We start from the raw sequence: 20,060 nt of genomic DNA, 5'->3' as shown, positions 1-20,060 counted from the left end.
AAACGGGATGGGCGGGGGGGGGGGGGGGGGAGGCCACGCCCCTTCGGGTGGCCACGCCCCCTTCTGGGTCACGCCCCTCTTTAGGGGAGCAGGGAGAGCCGAAAGTGACCCATAGGGACCCATAAGTTATGAACAATGACCCATAAGTGGCACCCAGAGACCCATCAGTGCCCCATAAGTGCCCCATAGAGACCCATAAATACCCCCACTGCCCCATGAGTGCCCCATAGGGACCTATAAATACCCCATAAGTGCCCCATAAGTGCTCCATAGGGACCCATAAATACCCCCCGTGCCCCATAAGTGTCTCACAAGTGCCCCATAGGGACCCAAAAATACCCCCCGTGCCCCATAAGGGCCCCATAAGTGCCCCATAGAGGCCCATAACTACCCTCAGTGCCCCATAAGTGACTCCCAGTGCCCATAAGTGCCCCATAGGGACCCATAAATGCCCCCAGTGCCCCATAAGTGACTCCAGTGCCCCATAAGTGCCCCATAGGGACCCATAAATGCCCTCAGTGCCCCATAAGTGCCCCATAGGGACCCATAAATACCCCCAGTGGCCCTTTAGGGACCCATAAGTGACTCCCAGTGCCCCATAAGTGCCCCATAAGCTGCCCATAGGGACCCATCAGCGCCCCATAACCACAACCGTGGCGGGGGTGGGAGGGCGCGGGGAGGAGCCCGCAGGGGGCGTGGCTTCCCGTTTGGGGGGCGTGGCTTCAGCCGAAGGGGGCGGAGCTCACCGCGCGGGGCGGAACCATTCGCAAGCGGCCGGGGGGGGGGGGGGGGGTGTGTGGAGAGAAGAAGAAGAAGGGGGGGAGTGCCTCCTCCTCCGGAAATGACGTCAGCGATGGGGGCGGGGAGCCGGCAGGTAAACACCGCTCGGTGCGGGGGGGGGGGGGGGGTGGGGAGCTGGGGAACCCCCCCTCTTTGTGTCCCGGTTTGACCCCGGTGTAACCGGAGTCCCCCGTCCCCCCCCCCCGTCCCCCCCCCCCCCCCAGGTGCCGCCGGTGGTTGGGTCCCGCGGTGCTGGTGGCGCTGGCGCTGCTGTGGGGGGGCCCGGGGGGCGCGCACCGGCCCGTGGTGATCGTGCACGGCCTCTTCGACAGCCCCGGCGACTTCCGCAGCCTCCGCGCCTTCATCAACGAGGTGCGGCCCGAGCGGACCCGAAACCCCCCGAAACCCCCCCAAAAACAGAGCCCACAGGGACCCAAAGGGCGCGCACCCCCCCGCCCCCCCGGCGCAGGGCGAATGGAACAGGCCGCGGCCTGCGCCGCCGAGGCCGCAGGGATGGGAGCGGACCCGAAATAGAGCGAAATAGACCCCAAATAGACGCGAAATAGGTCAAAATACCCCAAACCAGGGGAAAACAGGCGGAAAATAGGTGAGAATAGACCCCAAATAGGTGAGAATAGACCCCAAATAGGTGAGAATAGACCCCAAATAGGTGAGAATAGACCCCAAATAGGTGAGATAGACCCCAAATAGGTGAGAATAGACCCCAAATAGGTGAGAATAGACCCAAAATGGGCCAAAAGGGACCGAACCCCCCCCCGCGTGGTGCGAATGGAACCGGCCGCGGATGCGGGGATGGGAGCGGACCCGAAATAGGGCGAAATAGACCCAAAATAGACGCGAATAGGTCAAAATACCCCAAACCAGGGGAAAACAGGCGGAAAATAGGTGAGAATAGACCCCAAATAGGTGAGAATAGACCCCAAATAGGTGAGAATAGACCCAAAATGGGCCAAAAGGGACCGAACCCCCCCCGCGCGGTGCGAATGGAACCGGCCGCGGATGCGGGATGGGAGCGGCCCCGAAATAGGGCGAAATAGACCCAAAATAGGCACAAAAGAGGTCAAAATAACTCAAAATAGGAGAAAATAGGCGGAAAGTAGGTGAGAATAGACCCAAAATAGGTGAGAATAGACCCAAAATAGGTGAGAATAGACCCAAAATGGGCCAAAAGGGACCGAACACTCCCCCCCCCGCGCGGTGCGAATGGAACCGGCCGCGGATGCGGGGATGGGAGCGGGGGGGGGAACGGCCCCGAAATAGGGCGAAATAGACCCAAAAATGACCTCAAAGCAGGGCGCAAAAGGCCAAAATAGGCCAAATTAGGCAAAAATAGGGCAAAGTAGCGCAAAATAGGCAAAATTAGCCCCGAAATAGCTCCAAACAAGCCAAAATCGCCCCAAAGAGAGAGAAACCGGCCCAAAATAGCCCCCAAAGAGGGCAAAATTGTGCCAAAATTGCCCAAAATAGCCCCAAACGAGCCCAATTGTGCCCAAATTGACCAAATTGGAGCGAAAGGGCCCAAAAGAGCCCGAAATTACACCCAAATGGGCCAAAAAACACCAAAAGGGGGCAAAATGGAGCAGATTAGACCAAAATAGCCACAAAATGGGCCGAAATAGCCCCAAATAACCCAAAATGCGCCAAATTATGGCAGAATAGCCCAAAAAAGGCCAAAAATAGCCCAAAATAGCCCAAAATAACCCAAAATAATCCAAAATAGGCCAAAAATAGCGCAAAATAGCCCAAAATAACCCAAAATAGCCCAAAAAAGGCCAAAAATAGCCCAAAATAGCCCAAAATAACCTAAAATAACCCAAAATAGGCCAAAACCAGCGCAAAATAGCCCAAAATAACCCAAAATAGCCCAAAATAGGCAAAAAATAGCCCAAAATAGCCCAAAATAACCCAAAATAACCCAAAATAGGCCAAAAATAGCTCAAAATAGCCCAAAATAACCCAAAATAAGCCAAAAAAGGCCAAAAATAGCCCAAAATAGCCCCAAATAACCTAAAATAACCCCAAATAGGCCAAAAACAGCGCAAAATAGCCCAAAATAACCCAAAATAGCCCAAAAAAGGCCAAAAATAGCCCAAAATAGCCCAAAATAACCCAAAATAATCCAAAATAGGCAAAAAATAGCCCAAAATAGCCCAAAATAACCCAAAATAGCCCAAAATAGGCAAAAAATAGCCCAAAATAGCCCAAAATAACCCAAAATAACCCAAAATAGGCCAAAAATAGCTCAAAATAGCCCCAAATAACCTAAAATAACCCCAAATAGGCCAAAAACAGCGCAAAATAGCCCAAAATAACCCAAAATAGCCCAAAATAGGCAAAAAATAGCCCAAAATAGCCCAAAATAACCCAAAATAACCCAAAATAGGCCAAAAATAGCTCAAAATAGCCCAAAATAACCCAAAATAACCCAAAATAGCCCAAAATACCCCCTCTGCTATGGGGCTGCCCCACAGAGCCCCCCCTGAGCCCGTCCCCGCTATGGGGCTGCCCCACAGAGCCCCCCCTGAGCCCGTCCCCGCTATGGGGCTGCCCCACAGAGCCCCCCCTGCCCCCGTCCCCGCTATGGGGCTGCCCCACAGAGCCCCCCCTGAGCCCGTCCCCGCTATGGGGCTGCCCCACAGAGCCCCCCCTGAGCCCGTCCCCGCTATGGGGCTGCCCCACAGAGCCCCCCCTGAGCCCGTCCCCGCTATGGGGCTGCCCCACAGAGCCCCCCCTGAGCCCGTCCCCGCTATGGGGCTGCCCCACAGAGCCCCCCCTGAGCCCATCCCCGCTATGGGGCTGCCCCACAGAGCCCCCCCTGAGCCCGTCCCCGCTATGGGGCTGCCCCACAGAGCCCCCCCTGAGCCCGTTCCCGCTATGGGGCTGCCCCACAGAGCCCCCCCTGACCCCATCGCCGCTATGGGGCTGCCCCACAGAGCCCCCCCTGAGCCCGTCCCCGCTATGGGGCTGCCCCACAGAGCCCCCCCTGACCCCGTCCCCGCTATGGGGCTGCCCCACAGAGCCACCCTGAGCCCGTCCCCGCTATGGGGCTGCCCCACAGAGCCCCCCCTGAGCCCGTCCCCGCTATGGGGCTGCCCCACAGAGCCCCCCCTGAGCCCGTCCCCGCTATGGGGCTGCCCCACAGAGCCCCCCCTGCCCCCGTCCCCGCTATGGGGCTGCCCCACAGAGCCCCCCCTGAGCCCGTCCCCGCTATGGGGCTGCCCCACAGAGCCCCCCCTGACCCCATCGCCGCTATGGGGCTGCCCCACAGAGGCCCCCCTACCCCCGATCCCGCTATGGGGCTGCCCCACAGAGCCCCCCCGAGCCCATCCCCGCTATGGGGCTGCCCCACAGAGCCCCCCCTGCGCCCGTCCCCGCTATGGGGCTGCCCCACAGAGCCCCCCCTGACCCCGTCCCCGCTATGGGGCTGCCCCACAGAGCCACCCTGAGCCCGTCCCCGCTATGGGGCTGCCCCACAGAGCCCCCCCTGAGCCCGTCCCCGCTATGGGGCTGCCCCACAGAGCCCCCCCTGAGCCCGTCCCCGCTATGGGGCTGCCCCACAGAGTCCCCCCTGACCCCGTCCCCGCTATGGGGCTGCCCCACAGAGCCCCCCCTGACCCCGTCCCCGCTATGGGGCTGCCCCACAGAGCCCCCCCTGCCCCCGTCCCCGCTATGGGGCTGCCCCACAGAGCCCCCCCTGCCCCCGTCCCCGCTATGGGGCTGCCCCACAGAGCCCCCCCTGAGCCCGTCCCCGCTATGGGGCTGCCCCACAGAGCCCCTCCTGAGCCCGTCCCCGCTATGGGGCTGCCCCACAGAGCCCCCCCTGAGCCCGTCCCCGCTATGGGGCTGCCCCACAGAGCCCCCCCTGAGCCCGTCCCCGCTATGGGGCTGCCCCACAGAGCCCCCCCTGAGCCCGTCCCCGCTATGGGGCTGCCCCACAGAGCCCCCCCTGAGCCCGTCCCCGCTATGGGGCTGCCCCACAGAGCCCCCCCTGCCCCCGTCCCCGCTATGGGGCTGCCCCACAGAGCCCCCCCTGAGCCCGTCCCCGCTATGGGGCTGCCCCACAGAGCCCCCCCTGCCCCCGTCGCCGCTATGGGGCTGCCCCACAGAGCCCCCCCTGACCCCATCGCCGCTATGGGGCTGCCCCACAGAGCCCCCCCTGCCCCCGTCCCCGCTATGGGGCTGCCCCACAGAGCCCCCCCTGACCCCGTCCCCGCTATGGGGCTGCCCCACAGAGCCCCCCCTGAGCCCGTCCCCGCTATGGGGCTGCCCCACAGAGCCCCCCCTACCCCCGTTCCCGCTATGGGGCTGCCCCACAGAGCCCCCCCTGAGCCCATCCCCGCTATGGGGCTGCCCCACAGAGCCCCCCCTGCCCCCGTCCCCGCTATGGGGCTGCCCCACAGAGCCCCCCCTGAGCCCGTCCCCGCTATGGGGCTGCCCCACAGAGCCACCCTGGCACCGAGGTCACCGTCCTGGACCTCTTTGACCGGGGGGCGTCGCTGCGGCCCCTTTGGGTGCAGGTCGAGGGCTTCCGGCGGGCGCTGGAGCCCATCATGGCCAATGCGGCCGATGGGGTGCACCTGGTGGGGTACAGCCAGGGTAAGGGGGCAAAGGGGGGCAATGGGGGCAATGGGGGCAATGGGGGCAATGGGGGCAATGGGGGGCAATGGGGGCAATGGGGGCAATGGGGGCAATGGGGGCAACGGGGGCAATGGGGGCAATGGGGGCAATGGGGGGCAATGGGGGCAATGGGGGCAATGGGGGCAACGGGGGCAATGGGGGCAACGGGGGCAATGGGGGTAAGGGGGCAATGGGGGGCAATGGGGGCAATGGGGGCAATGGGGGGCAATGGGGGTAAGGGGGCAATGGGGGGCAATGGGGGCAATGGGGATCAATGGAGTCAATGGGGGTCAGTGGGGATCAATGGGGCTCAATGGGGCTCAATGGGTTCAATGGGGGTCAGTGGGGTCAATGGGGGTCAATGGGGATCAGTGGGAGTCAATGGGGGCAATGGGGATCAATGGGGTTCAAGGGGGGTCAAGGGGGTTCAATGGGGTCAATGGGGGTCAATGGGGTTCAGTGGGGTCAATGGGGATCAATGGGGGTCAATGGGGATCAATGGGGGTCAGTGGGGGTCAATGGGGATCAATGGGGGTCAAGGGGGATCAATGGGGGTCAATGGGGATCAATGGGGGTCAGTGGGGGTCAATGGGTATCAATGGGGGTCAAGGGGGTTCAATGGGGGTCAATGGGGATCAATGGGGGTCAGTGGGGGTCAATGGGTATCAATGGGGGTCAAGGGGGTTCAGTGGGGGTCAATGGGGATCAATGGGGGTCAGTGGGAGTCAATGGGTATCAATGGGGGTCAAGGGGGTTCAATGGGGGTCAATGGGGATCAATGGGGGTCAGTGGGGGTCAATGGGTATCAATGGGGGTCAAGGGGGTTCAGTGGGGGTCAATGGGGATCAATGGGGGTCAGTGGGAGTCAATGGGTATCAATGGGGGTCAAGGGGGTTCAATGGGGGTCAATGGGGATCAATGGGGGTCAGTGGGGGTCAATGGGGATCAGTGGGGGTCAAGGGGGTTCAATGGGGTCAATGGGGTTCAATGGGGGTCAATGGAGATCAATGGGAGTCAATGGGGGTCAATGGGGGCAATGGGGATCAATGGGGTTCAATGGGGGTCAATGGGGATCAATGGGGGTCAGTGGGGGTCAATGGGGATCAATGGGGATCAATGGGGATCAATGGGGATCAGTGGGGTCAATGGGGATCAGTGGGGTCAATGGGGATCAGTGGGGTCAATGGGAGCCCATAGGGGCTATGGAGTCAATGGGGGGGGCTATGGGTGGTCTCCAGTGGGTGTCCATGGGGTGGGTCTATGGGACCCGTGCTGGTCTATGGGGCTCAGTGGGGTCTCTATGGGGCTCTATGGGTCCCTATGGGGCTCACGGGGCTCTATGGCTCCCTGTGGGGCTCTATGGGGCGCAGGGGGCCTCATCTGCCGGGCGCTCTTGGCCACGACCCCCAACCACAACGTGCACAGCTTCATCTCGCTGGCGGCCCCCCAGATGGGGCAGTACGGGGGTGAGCGCTGTGGGGCCCTATGGGGGGCTATGGGGGCCCTATGGGGGGCTATGGGGTCCCTATGGGGCTATGGGGCATTCCTATGGGGGTGATGGGGGTCCTAATGGGGCTTCTGAGGGGGTTATGGGGGTCTGTGGGTCCCCATAGGCTCTCTGTGTTGCTATGGGATCTATGGGTCGCTATGGGTCTCTGTGGGTCGCTGTAGATGTCTATGGGTCTCTATGGGTCTCTATGGGGTCTCTATGGGTCTCTATGGGGTCTCTAGGGGGTCTCTAGGGGGTCTCTATGGGGTCTCTATGGGTCTCTATGAGGTCTCTATGGGGTCTCTATGGGGTCTCTATGGGTCTCTATGGGGTCTCTATGGGTCTCTATGGGGTCTCTATGGGGTCTCTATGGGGTCTCTATGGGGTCTCTATGAGGTCTCTATGGGGTCTCTATGGGGTCTCTATGGGGTCTCTATGAGGTCTCTATGGGGTCTCTATGGGTCTCTATGAGGTCTCTATGGGGTCTCTATGGGTCTCTATGGGGTCTCTATGAGGTCTCTATGAGGTCTCTATGGGGTCTCTATGGGGTCTCTATGGGTCTCTATGGGTATCTATGGGGTCTCTATGGGGTCTCTATGGGGTCTCTATGGGGTCTCTATGAGGTCTCTATGAGGTCTCTATGGGGTCTCTATGGGGTCTCTATGGGTCTCTATGGGTATCTATGGGGTCTCTATGGGGTCTCTATGAGGTCTCTATGGGGTCTCTATGGGGTCTCTATGGGTCTCTATGGGTCTCTATGAGGTCTCTATGGGGTCTCTATGGGGTCTCTATGGGGTCTCTATGGGTCTCTATGGGGTCTCTATGAGGTCTCTATGAGGTCTCTATGGGGTCTCTATGGGGTCTCTATGGGTCTCTATGGGTATCTATGGGGTCTCTATGGGGTCTCTATGGGGTCTCTAGGGGGTCTCTATGGGGACTCCATGGGTCTCTATGCGTCTCTATGGGGTCTCTATGAGTCTCTGTGGGTCCCTATGGGGTCTCTATGGGTCTCTATGGTCTCTATGGGTCCCTATGGGTCCCTATGGGTGCCTATGGTCCCTATGGTCACTATGGGGCGCTGTGGGTCCCTATGATCCCTATGGGTCCCCATGGTCGCTATGGGTCGCTGTGGGTCCCCATGGTTGCTCTGGGGCGCTGTGGGTCCCTATGATCTCTATGGGTCCCCATGGTCGCTATGGGTCCCTATGAGTCCCTATGGGTCCCCAGGGTTGCTATGGGGCGCTGTGGGTCTCTATGATCCCTATGGGTCCCCATGGTCCCTATGGGTCCCTATGGGTCCCTATGGGTCCCCATGGTCGCTATGGGTCCCTATGTGTCCCTATGGTCCCTATGGTCCCTATGGGTCCCTATGGTCCCTATGATCCCTATGGGTCCCCATGGTCGCTATGGGTCCCTATGGTCCCTATGATCCCTATGGGTCCCCATGGTTGCTATGGGTTGCTATGGGTCCCCATGGTTGCTGTGGGGCGCTGTGGGTCCCTATGATCCCTATGGGTTCCCATGCTCGCTATGGGTCCCTATGGGTCCCCATGGTCGCTGTGGGTCCCCATGGTCGCTGTGGGTCGCTGTGGGTCCCCATGGTCGCTGTGGGGCGCTGTGGGTCCCCATGGTCCCTATGGGTCGCTGTGGGTCCCCATGGTCGCTGTGGGGCGCTGTGGGTCCCCATGGTCGCTGTGGGGCGCTGTGGGTCCCTATGGGTCCCTATGGGGCGCTGTGGGTCCCCATGGTCCCTATGGGTCGCTGTGGGTCCCCATGGTCGCTGTGGGGCGCTGTGGGTCCCTGTGGGTCGCTGTGGGGCGCTGTGGGTCCCTATGGGTCCCTATGGGGCGCTGTGGGTCCCTATGGGTCGCTATGGGGCGCTGTGGGTCCCCATGGTCGCTATGGGGCGCTGTGGGTCCCTATGGGTCGCTGTGGGGCGCTGTGGGTCCCCATGGTCGCTATGGGGCGCTGTGGGTCCCCATGGTCCCTATGGGTCGCTGTGGGTCCCCATGGTCGCTGTGGGGCGCTGTGGGTCCCCATGGTCCCTATGGGTCGCTGTGGGTCCCCATGGTCGCTGTGGGGCGCTGTGGGTCCCCATGGTCGCTGTGGGGCGCTGTGGGTCCCCATGGTCCCTATGGGTCGCTGTGGGTCCCCATGGTCGCTGTGGGGCGCTGTGGGTCCCCATGGTCCCTATGGGTCGCTGTGGGTCCCCATGGTCGCTGTGGGGCGCTGTGGGTCCCCATGGTCGCTGTGGGGCGCTGTGGGTCCCCATGGTCCCTATGGGTCGCTGTGGGTCCCCATGGTCGCTGTGGGGCGCTGTGGGTCCCCATGGTCGCTGTGGGGCGCTGTGGGTCCCCATGGTCGCTGTGGGTCCCTGTGGGTCGCTATGGGGCGCTGTGGGTCCCCATGGTCGCTGTGGGTCCCTATGGGTCCCTATGGGGCGCTGTGGGTCCCTATGGGTCCCTATGGGGCGCTGTGGGTCCCTATGGGTCGCTATGGGGCGCTGTGGGTCCCCATGGTCGCTGTGGGTCCCTATGGGTCCCTATGGGGCGCTGTGGGTCCCTATGGGTCGCTATGGGGCGCTGTGGGTCCCCATGGTCGCTGTGGGTCCCTATGGGTCCCTATGGGGCGCTGTGGGTCCCTATGGGTCCCTATGGGGCGCTGTGGGTCCCTATGGGTCGCTATGGGGCGCTGTGGGTCCCCATGGTCGCTGTGGGTCCCTATGGGTCCCTATGGGGCGCTGTGGGTCCCTATGGGTCCCTATGGGGCGCTGTGGGTCCCTATGGGTCCCTATGGGGCGCTGTGGGTCCCCATGGTCCCTATGGGTCGCTATGGGTCCCCATGGTCGCTGTGGGGCGCTGTGGGTCCCTATGGGTCGCTATGGGGCGCTGTGGGTCCCTATGGGTCGCTGTGGGGCGCTGTGGGTCCCTATGGGTCCCTATGGGGCGCTGTGGGTCCCCATGGTCCCTATGGGGCGCTGTGGGTCCCGCAGACACTGACTACCTGAAGTGGCTCTTCCCGCGGCACATGAAGTCCAACCTGTACCGGCTGTGCTACACCCCCCTGGGCCAGGGCGTCTCCATCTGCAACTACTGGAACGGTCAGGGCCCAAACTGCCCCAAACCGACCCAAACCGACCCAAACTGACCCCAAACTGACCCAAACTGACCCAAACTGCCCCAAACCGACCCAAACTGACCCAAACCGACCCAAACCGACCCAAACTGACCCAAACTGACCCAAACCGACCCAAACTGACCCCAAACTGACCCAAACTGACCCAAACTGCCCCAAACCGCCCCAAACTGACCCAAACTGACCCAAACTGACCCAAACTGACCCAAACTGCCCCAAACCGACCCAAACTGACCCAAACCGACCCAAACCGACCCAAACTGACCCAAACTGACCCAAACCGACCCAAACTGACCCCAAACTGACCCAAACCGACCCAAACTGACCCAAACTGACCCAAACCGACCCAAACCGACCCAAACTGACCCCAAACTGACCCAAACTGACCCAAACTGACCCAAACTGACCCCAAACCGACCCAAACCGACCCAAACTGACCCAAACTGACCCAAACCGACCCAAACCGCCCCAAACTGACCCCAAACTGACCCAAACTGACCCAAACTGACCCAAACTGACCCAAACTGACCCAAACTGACCCAAACTGACCCCAAACTGACCCAAACTGACCCAAACTGACCCAAACCGACCCAAACCGCCCCAAACTGACCCCAAACTGACCCAAACTGACCCAAACTGACCCAAACTGACCCCAAACCGACCCAAACCGACCCAAACTGACCCCAAACTGCCCCAAACTGACCCCAAACTGACCCAAACTGACCCAAACTGACCCAAACTGACCCAAACTGCCCCAAACTGCCCCAAACTGCCCCAAACTGACCCAAACTGACCCCAAACTGACCCAAACCGCCCCAAACTGACCCCAAACTGACCCCAAACCGCCCTAAACTGACCCAAACTGACCCAAACTGACCCAAACTGACCCAAACTGACCCCAAACCGCCCTAAACTGACCCAAACCGCCCCAAACTGACCCCAAACTGACCCAAACTGACCCCAAACTGACCCAAACTGACCCAAACTGACCCAAACTGACCCCAAACCGCCCTAAACTGACCCAAACCGCCCCAAACTGACCCCAAACTGACCCCAAACTGACCCCAAACTGACCCAAACCGCCCCAAACTGACCCCAAACTGACCCCAAACCGCCCTAAACTGACCCAAACTGCCCCAAACCGACCCAAACTGACCCAAACTGACCCAAACTGACCCAAACTGACCCAAACTGACCCAAACTGACCCAAACTGCCCCAAACTGCCCCAAACTGCCCCAAACCGCCCCAAACTGACCCAAACTGACCCAAACTGACCCAAACCGCCCCAAACTGACCCAAACTGCCCCAAACTGCCCCGAAACTGACCCAAACTGACCCAAACTGACCCCAAACTGACCCCATTACCCCCATTGCCCCCATTACCCCCATTGCCCCCATTGCCCCCATTGCCCCCATTGCCCCCATTGCCCCCATTGTCCCCATTACCCCCATTGCCCCCATTGTCCCCATTGTCCCCATTGCCCCCATTGCCCCCATTGTCCCCATTGCCCCCATTGTCCCCATTACCCCCATTGCCCCCATTGTCCCCATTGTCCCCATTACCCCCATTGCCCCCATTGTCCCCATTGTCCCCATTGTCCCCATTACCCCCATTGTCCCCATTGTCCCCATTACCCCCATTGCCCCCATTGTCCCCATTGCCCCCATTGCCCCCATTGCCCCCATTACCCCCATTGTCCCCATTGTCCCCATTGCCCCCATTGCCCCCATTGCTCCCATTACCCCCATTGCCCCCATTGCCCCCATTGTCCCCATTGTCCCCATTACCCCCATTGCCCCCATTACCCCCATTACCCCCATTGTCCCCATTGTCCCCATTGTCCCCATTGCCCCCATTGCCCCCATTGCCCCCATTGTCCCCATTGTCCCCATTGCCCCCATTGCCCCCATTGCCCCCATTACCCCCATTGTCCCCATTGTCCCCATTGCCCCCATTGCCCCCATTGCTCCCATTACTCCCATTGCCCCCATTGTCCCCATTGTCCCCATTGTCCCCATTGCCCCCATTACCCCCATTGTCCCCATTGTCCCCATTGCCCCCATTACCCCCATTGTCCCCATTGCCCCCATTGTCCCCATTGTCCCCATTGTCCCCATTGTCCCCATTGCCCCCATTACCCCCATTGCCCCCATTGCCCCCATTGCCCCCATTACCCCCATTGCCCCCATTGTCCCCATTGCCCCCCATTGCCCCCATTACCCCCATTGCCCCCATTGTCCCCATTGCCCCCATTGTCCCCATTGTCCCCATTACCCCCATTACCCCCATTGTCCCCATTACCCCCATTGCCCCCATTGTCCCCATTGTCCCCATTGCCCCCATTACCCCCATTACCCCCATTGCCCCCATTGTCCCCATTACCCCCATTACCCCCATTGTCCCCATTGCCCCCATTGCCCCCATTACCCCCATTGCCCCCATTGTCCCCATTGTCCCCATTGCCCCCATTACCCCCATTGCCCCCATTGTCCCCATTGCCCCCATTGCCCCCATTACCCCCATTGCCCCCATTGTCCCCATTGCCCCCATTGTCCCCATTGTCCCCATTGCCCCCATTACCCCCATTGCCCCCATTGTCCCCATTGCCCCCATTGCCCCCATTACCCCCATTACCCCCATTGCCCCCATTGTCCCCCTTGCCCCCATTGCCCCCACTACCCCCATTGCCCCCATTGCCCTCATTGCCCCCATTGCCCCCACTACCCCCATTGCCCCCATTGCCCTCATTGCCCCCATTGCCCCCCATTGTCCCCATTGCCCCCCCAGACCCCCACCACCGGGAGCTTTACCTGAACAGCAGCAACTTCCTGGCCCTGCTCAACGATGAGAGACTGCATCCGAATGCATCCGGTGAGCCCCATAGAGCCCCATAGAGACCCCATAGAGACCCCATGGAGACCCATAGAGACCCCATAGAGCCCCATAGAGACCCCATAGAGACCTCATAGAGACCCATAGAGACCCCATAGAGACCCCATAGAGACCCATAGAGACCCCATAGAGACCCCATAGAGACCCCATAGAGACCCATAGAGACCCCATAGAGACCCCATAGAGACCCATAGAGACCCCATAGAGACCCCATAGAGCCCCATAGAGACCCCATAGAGACCCCATAGAGACCCCTAGAGACCCATAGAGACCTCATAGAGCCCCATAGAGACCCATAGAGACCTCATAGAGACCTCATAGAGACCCATAGAGACCCCGTAGAGACCTCATAGAGACCCCATAGAGCCCCATAGAGACCCCATAGAGACCCCATAGAGACCCATAGAGACCCATAGAGACCTCATAGAGACCCATAGAGACCTCATAGAGACCTCATAGAGACCCCATAGAGACCTCATAGAGACCCATAGAGACCCCATAGAGACCTCATAGAGACCTCATAGAGACCTCATAGAGACCCATAGAGACCTCATAGAGACCCCATAGAGACCCATAGAGACCTCATAGAGACCCATAGAGACCTCATAGAGACCCCATAGAGACCCATAGAGACCCCATAGAGACCCATAGAGACCCATAGAGACCTCATAGAGACCTCATAGAGACCCATAGAGACCCATAGAGACCCATAGAGACCCCATAGAGATCCATAGAGACCTCATAGAGACCTCATAGAGACCCATAGAGACCCCATAGAGACCCATAGAGACCTCATAGAGACCCATAGAGACCCATAGAGACCCCATAGAGACCCCATAGAGACCCCATAGAGACCCATAGAGACCTCATAGAGACCCATAGAGACCCCATAGAGACCCCATAGAGACCCCATAGAGACCCCATAGAGACCCCATAGAGACCCATAGAGACCTCATAGAGACCCATAGAGACCCCATAGAGACCCATAGAGACCCCATAGAGACCCATAGAGACCCCATAGAGACCCCATAGAGACCCCATAGAGGCCCCATAGAGACCTCATAGAGACCCATAGAGACCCCATAGAGACCCCATAGAGACCCCATAGAGACCCATAGAGACCCCATAGAGACCTCATAGAGACCCCATAGAGACCCCATAGAGACCCCATAGAGACCCATAGAGACCCCATAGAGACCCACAGAGACCTCATAGAGCCCCATAGAGACCCCATAGAGACCCCATAGAGACCCATAGAGACCCCATAGAGACCCATAGAGACCCCATAGAGACCCATAGAGACCCCATAGCGCCCCATAGAGCCCCATAGAGCCCCATAGAGACCCCATAGAGACCCCTAGAGACCCCATAGAGACCCATAGCGCCCCATAGAGCCCCATAGAGCCCCATAGAGACCCCATAGAGCCCCATAGAGCCCCATAGAGCCCCATAACGCCCCATAGAGACCCATAGAGACCCCATAGAGACCCATAGAGACCCCATAGAGCCCCATAGAGAACCCATAGATACCCCATAGAGCCCCATAGAGACCCCATAGAGCCCCATAGAGACCTCATAGAGCCCCATAGAGACCCCATAGAGCCCCATAGAGACTCAGAGAGGCCCATAGAGCCCCATAGAGCCCATTGCGCTCCATAGAGACCTATGGACACTCCATAGCACCCCATAGACAGTCCCACCATGCCCCATAACCACCACAGTGCTTGTGCCCCACATCTCCGCATAGCCCCTATGGGCCCCCCCCCCCCATCACCCCATAGCCTCTATAGGCCCTGGCCCACATCTCCCCCTAGCCTGGAAGCGGAACCTGCTGCGCATCCGGAGCCTGGTGCTGATCGGGGGCCCCGACGACGGCGTCATCACCCCCTGGCAGTCGAGGTGTGGGGCTGCCCCCCAAGCCAAGCCTGCCCCACACTTAGGGGGCAGCCCCACACCCTCCCCCCTCCGCCTTCCATTGACCCCCGGCTTTGTCCCCTTGAAGCTTCTTTGGTTTCTACGATGCCAACGAGACCGTGCGGGAGATGCAGGCGCAGGAGGTGCGGGACCCACACTTGGGGGGCGGGACCCACACTTGGGGGGCGGGACCCACACTTGGGGGGCAGGACCCATAGAGACCCATAGAGAACCCCACTTGTGGGGCGGGACCCACACTTGGGGGGCAGGACCCATAGAGACCTACAGGGACCCACACTTGGGGGGCAGGACCCACACTTTGGGGGCGGGACCGATAGAGACCTACAGGGACCCACACTTGGGGGGTGGGACCCACACTTGGGGGGCAGGACCCATAGAGACCCACACTTGGGGGCAGGACCCATAGAGACCCACACTTGGGGGTAGGGGGGCAGGACCCATAGAGACCCACAGGGACCCCACTTGTGGGGCAGGACCCATGGAGACCCACAGGGCCCCCACTTGTGGGGCAGGACCCATAGAGACCCACAGGGCCCCCACTCGTGGGGCAGGACCCATAGAGACCCACAGGGCCCCCACTTGTGGGGCAGGACCCATAGAGACCCACAGGGCCCCCACTTGTGGGGCAGGACCCATGGAGACCCACAGGGCCCCCACTTGTGGGGCAAGACCCATAGAGACCCCCACTTGTGGGGCAGGACCCATGGAGACCCACAGGGCCCCCACTTGTGGGGCGGGACCCATAGAGACCCCCACTTGTGGGGCAGGACCCATAGAGACCCACACTTGGGGGGCAGGACCCATAGAGACCCACACTTGGGGGTAGGGGGGCAGGACCCATAGAGACCCACAGGGCCCCCACTTGTGGGGCGGGACCCATAGAGACCCCCACTTGTGGGGCAGGACCAATAGAGACCCACACTTGGGGGGCAGGACCCATAGAGACCCACACTTGGGGGTAGGGGGGCAGGACCCATAGAGACCCACAGGGACCCCACTTGTGGGGCAGGACCCATGGAGACCCACAGGGCCCCCACTTGTGGGGCAGGACCCATAGAGACCCCCACTTGTGGGGCAGGACCCATAGAGACCCACAGGGCCCCCACTTGTGGGGCGGGACCCATAGAGACCCACAGGGCCCCCACTTGTGGGGCAGGACCCATAGAGACCCACAGGGCCCCCACTTGTGGGGCGGGACCCATGGAGACCCACAGGGCCCCCACTTGTGGGGCGGGACCCATGGAGACCCACAGGGCCCCCACTTGTGGGGCGGGACCCATGGAGACCCACAGGGCCCCCACTTGTGGGGCGGGACCCATGGAGACCCACAGGGCCCCCACTTGTGGGGCGGGACCCATGGAGACCCACAGGGCCCCCACTTGTGGGGCGGGACCCATGGAGACCCACAGGGCCCCCACTTGTGGGGCGGGACCCATGGAGACCCACAGGGCCCCCACTTGTGGGGCGGGACCCATGGAGACCCACAGGGCCCCCACTTGTGGGGCGGGACCCATGGAGACCCACAGGGCCCCCACTTGTGGGGCGGGACCCATGGAGACCCACAGGGCCCCCACTTGTGGGGCAGGACCCATAGAGACCCACAGGGCCCCCACTTATGGGGCGGGACCCATAGAGACCCCCCACTTGTGGGGCAGGACCCATAGAGACCCACAGGGCCCCCACTTGTGGGGCAGGACCCATGGAGACCCACAGGGCCCCCACTTGTGGGGCAGGACCCATAGAGACCCACAGGGCCCCCACTTGTGGGGCAGGACCCATGGAGACCCACAGGGCCCCCACTTGTGGGGCAGGACCCATAGAGACCCCCACTTGTGGGGCGGGACCCATAGAGACCCACAGGGCCCCCACTTGTGGGGCAGGACCCATAGAGACCCACAGGGCCCTCACTTGTGGGGCAGGACCCATAGAGACCCACAGGGCCCCCACTTGTGGGGCAGGACCCATAGAGACCCACAGGGCCCCCACTTGTGGGGCAGGACCCATGGAGACCCACAGGGCCCCCACTTGTGGGGCAGGACCCATGGAGACCCACAGGGCCCCCACTTGTGGGGCAGGACCCATGGAGACCCACAGGGCCCCCACTTGTGGGGCAGGACCCATAGAGACCCACAGGGCCCCCACTTGTGGGGCAGGACCCATGGAGACCCACAGGGCCCCCACTTGTGGGGCAGGACCCATAGAGACCCACAGGGCCCCCACTTGTGGGGCAGGACCCATGGAGACCCACAGGGCCCCCACTTGTGGGGCAGGACCCATAGAGACCCCCACTTGTGGGGCAGGACCCATAGAGACCCACAGGGCCCCCACTTGTGGGGCAGGACCCATAGAGACCCACAGGGCCCTCACTTGTGGGGCAGGACCCATAGAGACCCACAGGGCCCCCACTTGTGGGGCAGAACCCATGGAGACCCACAGGGCCCCCACTTGTGGGGCAGGACCCATGGAGACCCACAGGGCCCCCACTTGTGGGGCAGGACCCATGGAGACCCACAGGGCCCCCACTTGTGGGGCAGGACCCATAGAGACCCACAGGGCCCCCACTTGTGGGTCAGGACCCATAGAGACCCACAGGGCCCCCACTTGTGGGGCAGGACCCATAGAGACCCACAGGGCCCCCACTTGTGGGGCGGGACCCATAGAGACCCACAGGGCCCCCACTTGTGGGGCAAGACCCATGGAGACCCACAGGGCTCCCACTTGTGGGTCAGGACCCATGGAGACCCACAGGGCCCCCACTTGTGGGGCGGGACCCATAGAGACCCACAGGGCCCCCACTTGTGGGGCGGGACCCATAGAGACCCACAGGGCCCCCACTTGTGGGGCAGGACCCATGGAGACCCCCACTTGTGGGGCAGGACCCATAGAGACCCACACTTGTGGGGCAGGACCCATGGAGACCCACAGGGCCCCCACTTGTGGGGCAGGACCCATAGAGACCCCCACTTGTGGGGCAGGACCCATAGAGACTCACACTTGGGGGGCAGGACCCATAGAGACCCACACTTGGGGGTAGGGGGGCAGGACCCATAGAGACCCACAGGGCCCCCACTTGTGGGGCGGGACCCATAGAGACCCCCACTTGTGGGGCAGGACCCATAGAGACCCACACTTGGGGGACAGGACCCATAGAGACCCACACTTGGGGGTAGGGGGGCAGGACCCATGGAGACCCACAGGGCCCCCACTTGTGGGGCGGGACCCATAGAGACCCACAGGGCCCCCACTTGTGGGTCAGGACCCATAGAGACCCACAGGGCCCCCACTTGTGGGGCAGGACCCATAGAGACCCACAGGGCCCCCACTTGTGGGGCGGGACCCATAGAGACCCACAGGGCCCCCACTTGTGGGGCAAGACCCATGGAGACCCACAGGGCCCCCACTTGTGGGTCAGGACCCATGGAGACCCACAGGGCCCCCACTTGTGGGGCGGGACCCATAGAGACCCACAGGGCCCCCACTTGTGGGGCGGGACCCATAGAGACCCACAGGGCCCCCACTTGTGGGGCAGGACCCATGGAGACCCCCACTTGTGGGGCAGGACCCATAGAGACCCACACTTGTGGGGCAGGACCCATGGAAACCCACAGGGCCCCCACTTGTGGGGCAGGACCCATAGAGACCCCCACTTGTGGGGCAGGACCCATAGAGACTCACACTTGGGGGGCAGGACCCATAGAGACCCACACTTGGGGGTAGGGGGGCAGGACCCATAGAGACCCACAGGGCCCCCACTTGTGGGGCGGGACCCATAGAGACCCCCACTTGTGGGGCAGGACCCATAGAGACCCACACTTGGGGGACAGGACCCATAGAGACCCACACTTGGGGGTAGGGGGGCAGGACCCATGGAGACCCACAGGGCCCCCACTTGTGGGGCGGGACCCCCATTGCCCCCCCCTGCCCCCCCAGGTCTATGCCCAGGACTCGTTCGGGCTCCGGTCGCTGGCGGCGCGGGGGGCGCTGGGGGGGTGCTCGGTGCCGGGGGTCCCGCACACGGCCTGGCACCAGCTCCGCCCCGTCTACGAGCGCTGCATCCGGCCCTGGCTCACCTGACGCCAGGGGGCGCCACAGTGCGCGCTGCCGCCGCGGGGGGGCGCGCCGGGGGGCAGCGCTGGGGCTGGGGGGGGGGCTCGGGGGGGGGGGGGGGGGGGTTTCTCTATGGGGGATATAAGGTTCTATAGGGGGTTATGGGGTTCTATAGGGGGTTATGGGGTTCTATGGGGGGTTATGGGGTTCTATGGGGGGTTATGGGGTTCTATAGGGGGTTATGGGGTTCTATGGGGGGTTATGGGGTTCTATAGGGGGGATATAAGGTTCTATAGGGGGTTATGGGGTTCTATGGGGGGTTATGGGGTTCTATGGGGGGGATATAAGGTTCTATAGGGGGGATATAAGGTTCTATAGGGGGTTATGGGGTTCTATGGGGGGTTATGGGGTTCTATAGGGGGGATATAAGGTTCTATAGGGGGTTATGGGGTTCTACGGGGGGATATAAGGTTCTATAGGAGGTTATGGGGTTCTATGGGGGGGATATAAGGTTCTATAGGGGGTTATGGGGTTCTATGGGGGGATATAAGGTTCTATAGGGGGTTATGGGGTTCTATGGGGGGTTATGGGGTTCTCTATGGGGGATATAAGGTTCTATAGGGGGGATATAAGATTCTATAGGGGATTATGGGGTTCTATTGGGGGGGATATAAGGTTCTATAGGGGATTATGGGGTTCTATGGGGGGGATATAAGGTTCTATAGGGGATTATGGGGTTCTATGGGGGGGATATAAGGTTCTATAGGGGATTATGGGGTTCTATAGGGGGGATATAAGGTTCTATAGGGGGTTATGGGGTTCTATAGGGGGTTATGGGGTTCTATAGGGGGGTCTATGGGGTTCTATAGAGGGTTGGGGGGTTCTATGGGGGGTCTATGGGGTTCTATGGGGGGGTTATGGGGTTCTATAGGGGATTGTGGGGTTCTATAGGGGGGTCTATAGGGGGGTTGTTGGGTTCTATAGGGGGGGTTATGGGGTTCTATAGGGGATTGTGGGGTTCTATAGGGGGGTTATGGGGGTATTTATGGGGCTGCATAGGGGGTTATGGTGCTCTATGGGAGGGCATGGGGTTATTTATGAGGCAGCAGTGGGGCTATGGGGCTGTATAGGGTGGCTGTGGG

The 20,060-nt window shown here is 61.2% G+C and overlaps 1 protein-coding gene across 1 annotated transcript; it reads left to right on the top strand.

The window, feature by feature from the left end:
- Nucleotides 1-841: 841 nt before the first annotated feature.
- Nucleotides 842-18,998, top strand: PPT2 (palmitoyl-protein thioesterase 2; the record flags this gene model as incomplete). The annotated part of the gene is made up of 9 exons (XM_080636307.1): nt 842-888; nt 1,005-1,152; nt 5,244-5,397; nt 6,789-6,884; nt 9,900-10,007; nt 12,832-12,915; nt 14,751-14,835; nt 14,939-14,993; nt 18,802-18,998. 9 exons carry the CDS (start codon nt 842-844, stop codon nt 18,943-18,945), a joined length of 921 nt encoding a protein of 306 aa, XP_080492433.1. The 3' UTR covers nt 18,946-18,998.
- Nucleotides 18,999-20,060: the final 1,062 nt, after the last annotated feature.

Source organism: Psittacula echo (genome assembly GCF_963264785.1).
Source record: "Psittacula echo genome assembly, chromosome: 31".
In the NCBI taxonomy this organism is placed as follows: Eukaryota; Metazoa; Chordata; class Aves; order Psittaciformes; family Psittacidae; genus Psittacula; species Psittacula echo.
The sequence above is the reverse complement of the archived record's forward strand: the minus strand, read 5'-3'. Positions and strand labels throughout refer to the sequence as shown.